The following is a 7,791-nucleotide window of genomic DNA, read 5'->3' on the forward strand; positions in this document are numbered from 1 at the left end:
GGACCTCCGGATGTAGTCAAATGTTTGTTGGAGGTTCAAAAAGATGCACTAGCTTCAATAAAAAGGTTTTTGGCAATATTTTTGTTAAGAAAAGGGAGCTGGAGAGGCTTTTGAATGACGTTCAAATTACTCTGGAGAGTCAGGAGGATCAACAGCTTAGGATCAAAGAGCAAGTTTTGCATCGGAAATTGAATGTTGTCCTTCTGCAAGAAGAGTTATTGTGGTATCAAAAACCTAGAGAACAATGGGTGAGATGTGGAGATAGAAATACAAAATTTTTTCATCTGCAGACGGTTATCAGGCGAAAGAGGAATAAAATTCATGGGTTGTTTTTGGAGGATGGGTCTTGGGCCACGGAGACTTCGATTCTAGAAATGGCGGCAAATTCTTTCTTTCAAAAACTCTTTCTACAAGGGAGGATATCGACCTGGACGCCATGAGGCATTTTCCTTGCCCGTCTCTTAGTACTGAGGCTTGTCAAAAGCTAGTGGAGCCAGTGACGTCTGAAGAGGTTAAAAGAGCTGTGATGACCATGTGTTCGTTTAAAGCCCCAGGGCCAGATGGATTTCAAGCAATTTTCTACAAAGAGTTCTGGGACTCTCTTAGCAATGATGTGTGTGGACTGGTCAAGCGAGCATTTGAGGATGAACCAATGAATGCGACTATTTTCGATACTCTCGTTGTTCTAATTCCTAAAGTGGAAGTTCCCTCTTCCTTACGGGAGTTTCGGCCTATTAGCTTATGTAATGTAATTTATAAAATTGTCACAAAGGTTCTAGTTAACAGGTTCAGACCTTTTTTGTCAGAGATCATTGGTCCTTTGCAAGGAGGGTTTATTCCAGGAAGAGGAACCACAGAGAATATTATCATTGCTCAGGAGATTATGCACTTCATGAGGAACATTAAGTCTTGAAAAGGGACCATGGCGTTCAAGATTGATTTAGAAAAAGCTTATGATAGGGTAGACTGGCATTTTTTGGAAGCTACTTTGCTCCAGTTTGGGTTTCTAAAGGCTACCCTTAATCTTATATTGAATTGTGTGACTTCCTCTTCGTTAGCAGTTTTACGGAATGGGAACAGGCTACAAAATTTCAATCCATAGAGAGGGTTGAGGCAAGGAGATCCCATGTCTCCTTATCTATTTGTACTATGTATGGAAATGCTTGCCTGCTTTATCTCTCATAGAGTTTCCCAAGGTTTGTGGAACCCGGTAGCGGTTTCTACGAACGGACCACGACTCTCTCATTTGATGTTTGCAGATGATCTTTTGCTTTTCTGTAAGGCATCGAAAGCTCAAGTAATAGAGGTTATGCATTGCCTGGACTTGTTTTCTAGAGCGTCAGGTTTGAAGGTAAATCTTCATAAGTGAAAGGCCCAGTGTTCCAAGAGGGTGTCGAAGAGGAGAAAAAAGGTTCTTTCAGGGGTCTCTAACATCCGGTTCTGCAGTGGTTTTTGTAAATACCTGGGAATTAACATCGGTCATGCCAAAGCTTCCAAAAAGACGGATCAGGAGGTTATTGAAAAAATTTCGAGGAAGCTCTCCAGTTGGAAAGGATGCCTGCTGAATAAGGCAGGGGGGCTTTGTCTTGTTAAATCGGTTATGCCCTCTATCCCGGTTTATGAAATACAAATTTCTCTTCTCCCGAAGTATGCATGTAATAAAATTGATTCCTTGATGAGACAGTTCTTGTGGAAAGGCCAAGTGACCGGCAAAGGGCTGCTTCTGGTCAGGTGGGAGGTCGCCATAACTCCTAAAAGGGCGGGAGGATTCGGTATTAGGGATACTACCTGTGCTAACATGGCACTTCTGGGAAAGTTGGCATGGGATTGTCTAAATAATAGTGACAAGTTGTGGGTGCAGGTTCTGAAGCATAAATATCTCAGGAATCAATTTGGTATGAACGAAAACAGTAGAAATTCTTTATCGGCTACCTGGAAGAACATTGTTAGTGCCTATGAGCATCTCAAGGAAGGGCTTCATTGGAATATTGGGGATGTCCACAAATCAGTTTGGTATGATGAGTGGACTCCTTTTGGTAAGCTTTGCAACCTTGTTCCTTATGTACATATTTCTGAATCAGATTTCATAGTGGCTGACTTGTGGAAAGGGGTGTCTTGGGAGGTTGATAGTCTTACCACGCCTATTCCGCATGAGATTAAGCAGTTTTTTTGTGGTTTGAGATATCCTAGTTCGACTGAGTTGGAGCCATAGTGGGAGTGGTGGCCTGCAGCAACAAAAAAGTATAGTGCAAGGGATGGTTATAGATGGTTATTCGAAAAAACATTAAATTGGAATGCCAATAGTAACTGAAACTGGTTGTGGAATACAAATATTCCAGATAAGTTCAAATTTACTATGTGGCTTGGCTTACATGATGCTCTACCAACTGAGACCTTTCAATTCAAGCGGCATTTAGCTTCTTCAGATATGTGTAAGAGATGTAACAAGGCGCAGGAGACTATGGAGCATTGCCTTAGAGACTGTGAACGATCAAAGGCAATTTGGCATATGTTGGATCCTAGTATCCTGGACTCGACAGCTGGTACTGCTCTTGAAGAGTGATTTCGGAAGGCCTTGACTAATAATGAGGCGTCTTTTGGTGCAGGGGTTTGGTGGGTATAGAGACATAGGTGCAATGACATATTCAATACTGACAACCCTTAGACAGACCACAAGGTTGTTGCCTTGGCCAAAATTACTGCCAAGGACTTAAAGGTTTATAGGAATCGAAACATTGCCATTATGTCTCTCCGAAATTGCCTATGTTGGGAACCACCGGTAGGCAACAGTTTTAAAATTAATTGTGATGCAAGCTTATATCAAGATTCAAATTTAGCGGGATTTGGGTGTATTATTAGAGATTCTAAGGGAGATTGGATCTCGGGCTGCTCTGGAAGCATTCCCTCTTGTCTATCATCAGATATTATTTGCTGCTTAGAGGGGGCTGATTTTAGCTTGGGATTGCAGTTTGAGGAATATTATATGTGAAACGGATTGCCTTGACATTCTGCCCATCATGTATGAGCTTACAAGTAGGTATTCATCTGAAGTAACAGATTTGGTTCACAAGATACAGGAGCTTTTATCTCGTCTTTGGCTTGTTCACGTTGAGTGGGTGTCCCGAGAAGCAAATAGAGCTGCGGATTAGATGGCTAGATATGGTACCAAGGATAACTCTAATCATGTTATTTGGTCTGAGTCTTGTGCTGATCTCCAACAAATCATTCGCTCGGATATAGGATAATGTTAGCTTTGTTTCTGTCTATGTTTAGACACCCAAAAAAAAAAAAAACTTGTTGGGTTAATAACATAAGTAATTAAGAATTGAATAATATTAAAAATATCAATAAAATAATAGTGAATGTAATAATAAACTTGATATTTTAGGGGAATAAAAAAGTCATGAAATCACCACACTTTAAGGAATTCTTGGTGATCGAAAGCTCACGTTTACTAGATTGAGAATATGAAGACGTCATGTATTTTAACATACTTCTGATTATTGATTAACATGCGATTGCGGTAGAAGAACATTGAATTGGCGTTCAAAATGCACTTCTTGATGATAATTTTCACATGCCAAGTATCCCTGGATATTTTAATTTTTTCTATTTTTTGTTTATATAGTGTATATATTTGTAATTTATTTTTTCTATCAGTTAGACATTAATATCTGTGGCGTAAATACTTATATTGTGTAATAATTTTCTTCATTGAGTGTTTATTCATATTAGCTTGGTAATAAATATTTTGAACTCAGAATTTAAAATTAAATTTTTTATACAAATAAATTTAATATATAATAAAATTTAAAACTTGTCAAAAGTAAGATTTATTTAATTATTTGTAAATTTTATTACTACAGAGATGTATTTTTGTTATTATTATATTTTCCAAAAATTAATCATAATTATGACTTTGTTATAATGATTATAGATTTTTTTATCAAAGATAATATTTTATTAATGTAATAAAATGGTCCATTAACGACTACACACAGAAATAAGAAAATAGAATAGATCTAACAAAAAACAAAAGTTCAGAAGTAAATGAAATACACTTATTAAGGGAAGTACGTTTCCTAATTTACCAAGAGAATAGCATCATCTTCTCACCCACGAGAAGGAATAGAGGAAAATAGAATCAGAATTTTTTTTTTTTTTTGCGTCATTACACTACTCACACACTTACACTTTGAGGTTTTAGAAAACCTCATGTCTTAACTGGAATTTAAACTTGGTGTAGCTTGATTAAGAAGTAACATGATTGCCACTTAGTTTAGGCCTCCACTGCAAAGAATTAGCTTTTACCTCTCACTTGAATGGAGATGTGGGCCGCTTCAACACATATCCCAAAAAATCTTTTTTTTTTTTTGTTGAAGGCTAATTCATTCCTTGTTTTTCAAATCTGTTAACACAAATTTGCTGCTAATTCCATCTCATCTAGTTGATTGTGTCTTCTCCTCTTATTTGCCTTTATTAAACATGACCACCATTTTCATGTTTTTTCTTATTGTGTAGGAAAATCAAGCTCTGAGAGTTTTCATGCTTCTATTGAATATGGACACTCAAAGATGCAGTGATCCACCATTTTTTCTTCCGTTTGGCAGTGAGGACAAATCGGGTTATGTGATGCGATTCTGGGTTATAATATTTTGTTAATTGGTAAGTCTTTATGAATCATCTTTTAGATAAAATTTTTTACTTTTGGTTAGCTCTTCAGCTTCCATATATTCAACGAAAGCTCCTTCTGTTTAAATCGACCAGGAAGAAACTCCCAGGAGGGTGGTAGAAATGAAAGGCTATTTGGTATCCAGACACTACAGAGTATCCACCATTTCTTGTCCTCATCCAGGTTAGTTGGTCTTTGCCTTCACAAATAGGAGTATTGATAATTGCCTCTACAATTTTTTATTAAAAAAATTCTGCTATTTTTTACTGGTTCCATGTTCTGTTAGGCAAAATTAGTTCTGAGATGCATTGAGGGATTCTATCTGTATCTTGGGTAGCAATAGGCGTAATGACAGTGTACTTCTTAACCCATGAATCTGTCTGAATGTTCACAATATTTTTTCTAGCAATTTTTTAGATTAGTCCTTTTTCTAGAACTTTCCTACCCTCAATGACACTTTTCCAACCCCATGATAGGTTATTCCTTGTCTTTGCTCTCAGAAAGCTTGTGAATCTATAATATTTACTTCTATAGACTTTGTTAGTTAGTGAATTTGGCTTAGAAGGTAACCTCCAACCTTGTTTTGCCAGCATTGCAAGGTTGAAAGCCTTTAAGTCCTTGAAATTCAAGTCTCCTTGATTTTTAGGTCTACATGTAATCTGCCAACATATCCATTGCATCTTGCACTCTCTGTTTTTTGCGCCTACTAAATTTGTAGGATAGTTTGTTGTAACTCCTCCAATAAAGTATCAGGCAACCTAAAACAACCAGTGTATAAATTGGCACTACTGTAGCCACTGTCTTTATCAGAACTTCTCTACCACTAGGAGAAAGTAAAGCCTATTTTTATAGTTGGAAATTTTTATTGACCTTTTCTTTAATATAGTTATTTTGATTCTCTATATGCGGGACCATAAGAATGGATACTAGTTGGTCTTGGATTTGAAGTGGAGTATTCTTACTAAAGAAAATAGACAACTTGTCTAGATTAACCACTTGACCACCGATACCCTCGTAAGTCTATAAAATATAAAGTAGGCCACGATAGTCTTCTCTGTAGCTCTGCTAAATAAAATTGAGTCATATACAAAAAATAAGTGGGTAATTTTGGGACATCTAGGATTTAGTCTCAAACCAAAAATCGCATGTCTCTGTTCTCCTCTGTGGAGCAGATGGGAGAGACCTTCTGTACAAAAAAGAAATAGGTGGAGGAAAGGGTGTCGCCTTGACGCAACCCTCAAAATGGTCTAAAATAGCCATGTGGTTGACCATCCACAATAACAGAATAAGAAATCGTCGTCACACATTCCTTTATTCAATCCAACTATTTGTCACAAAAACCCAACTTTCTCATCATTGCCCAGACAAAAGACCATTCAACTTTATCATAAACGTTACTCATATCAAGCTTTAGGGCTAGGTCACAGTCACCATATTTCTTATTTTTCAGAAAATGCATAAACTTATGAGCAATAAGAACATTATCACTTATCAGTCTTTCTTTGACAAAAGTACTTTGATTGTCACTAATCACTCTATTCACCACTACTTGAATTGGGTGGACTAAAATCTTAGAGATAATTTTGTAAAAATACTACAAAGACTTATAGGTCGAATATGCTTCATGCATTATCAACTTTTGGAATAAGACAGATATGGGTGTGATTAAAAACTTTCAAAATTTTATCTCCTAAGAAAAAGCTTTTGATTTCTCTGATCACGTCATCCTTAATTGTCACCCAAAAGAACTGAAAGAACCTAGCAGTAAATCCATCATCACAGGAGCTGAAAAAGAGTTGATAGAAAATACTGCTGACTTTATTTCCTTGTCCGAAAGTGGCCGAACCATCATTCTATTAGTGCCTGCATTTATTTTCTGAGACACGTCATGAATCTCCTCCTCTGAGTAATCTGGATTGTTAGAGGTGGAAAGTTTCTCAAAGTAGCTCTGTGCAATTTGAGCGATTCCATCTGGGTCCGTTGCTGAATTTTCTATTTCATCCTCCATAAGATACACCTTGTACCTTATTGATCTTGATTTGAATTCAGAGTGAACAAATTTAGTATTTATATCTCCCCCAATTCACCCATTGAACCTTGGATTTCTCTCTCCAATACCGTTCCTCGTCTTCTACGGCCTCCTCAAGTTCTACTTCCAATATCCAAATTTCTATAGGATTAACTTGGCTACCGTTTTCATGTTCAGTAACTAGCCCTTCCTGAATGTGTGAGATCCGAGTTTGGGAATTAATGGGAGAGTGCCTCTGCCAGTCCACCAATCGATGCCTACAATTCTTCAATTTTCTATCCTATTTGAACATTGGAGATCCTGGGATTTATACCTTCCATGGCTCCTTAATTAATGTCACCACCTCCTCCTTTGCACACCAGCTTTCTTGGAAGCAAAATCTTCTCTTAAACCTCCTTTCTTGTCTATCACCACATAGGAAGATTGGTTTGTGATATATGATGAGCAGATATTTTATACTCTTTTTGGCATTATTTTCATATAGTTTTTATTATGTTTTATTTAAGTTTTATTATGTTTTTATAGGTTTTAGTGCAAAAATTACCTTTTGGATTCTACTTTGAGTTTTAGTGTTTTATGATGATTTCAGGTATTTTCTGACTAAAATTAAGGAGTTCTGGGCAAAGTCTGATTCAGAGACAGAGAAAGGACTGCAGATGCTGTCAGGATCTGGCCTCCGTGCACTCAGAAGATCTTTTCTGGAGCTACAGAAGTCCAAATGGCGTGCTCTCAACGGCTATGGAAAGCTAACATCCAAGGCTTTCAAGAAATATATAATAGTCCATACTTTGTTTCGGAATTGAAGTCCCAAAACTAGCGTTCAACTCCAGCTAGGAACCCCATTCCTGGAGTTGAACACCCACACGGGAGCAGCTAGAGTTAAACGCCCAAAAGGGAGTCCCAAGCTGGAGTTCAATGCCCCTAAGGGTATTAGCTCATGGAAAAAACCTTTAGCTCAGCCCAAACACTCACAAAGTAGGCCCAAAAGAGGATTTTCTCACCACAAGACCACTCTATCATATTTCTGTAACCCTTAGTTATGAGATTAGTATATATAGGAGAAGATAATCCCTGTTTAGGGCCTTCTTCC

General features: G+C 37.4%; 1 protein-coding gene across 1 annotated transcript; it reads left to right on the forward strand.

Moving 5' to 3' along the window:
• Window positions 1–1,153: 1,153 nt before the first annotated feature.
• Window positions 1,154–2,563, forward strand: LOC110278707 (putative ribonuclease H protein At1g65750). Its single transcript, XM_021136942.1, has 3 exons — window positions 1,154–1,351; window positions 1,685–2,174; window positions 2,340–2,563. The coding sequence occupies exons 1-3, from the start codon at window positions 1,154–1,156 to the stop codon at window positions 2,561–2,563; spliced, it is 912 nt and encodes a 303-aa protein (XP_020992601.1).
• The last annotated feature ends 5,228 nt before the right edge of the window (window positions 2,564–7,791 follow it).

Source organism: Arachis duranensis, chromosome 3 (assembly GCF_000817695.3).
Source record: "Arachis duranensis cultivar V14167 chromosome 3, aradu.V14167.gnm2.J7QH, whole genome shotgun sequence".
Lineage (NCBI taxonomy): Eukaryota > Viridiplantae > Streptophyta > Magnoliopsida > Fabales > Fabaceae > Arachis > Arachis duranensis.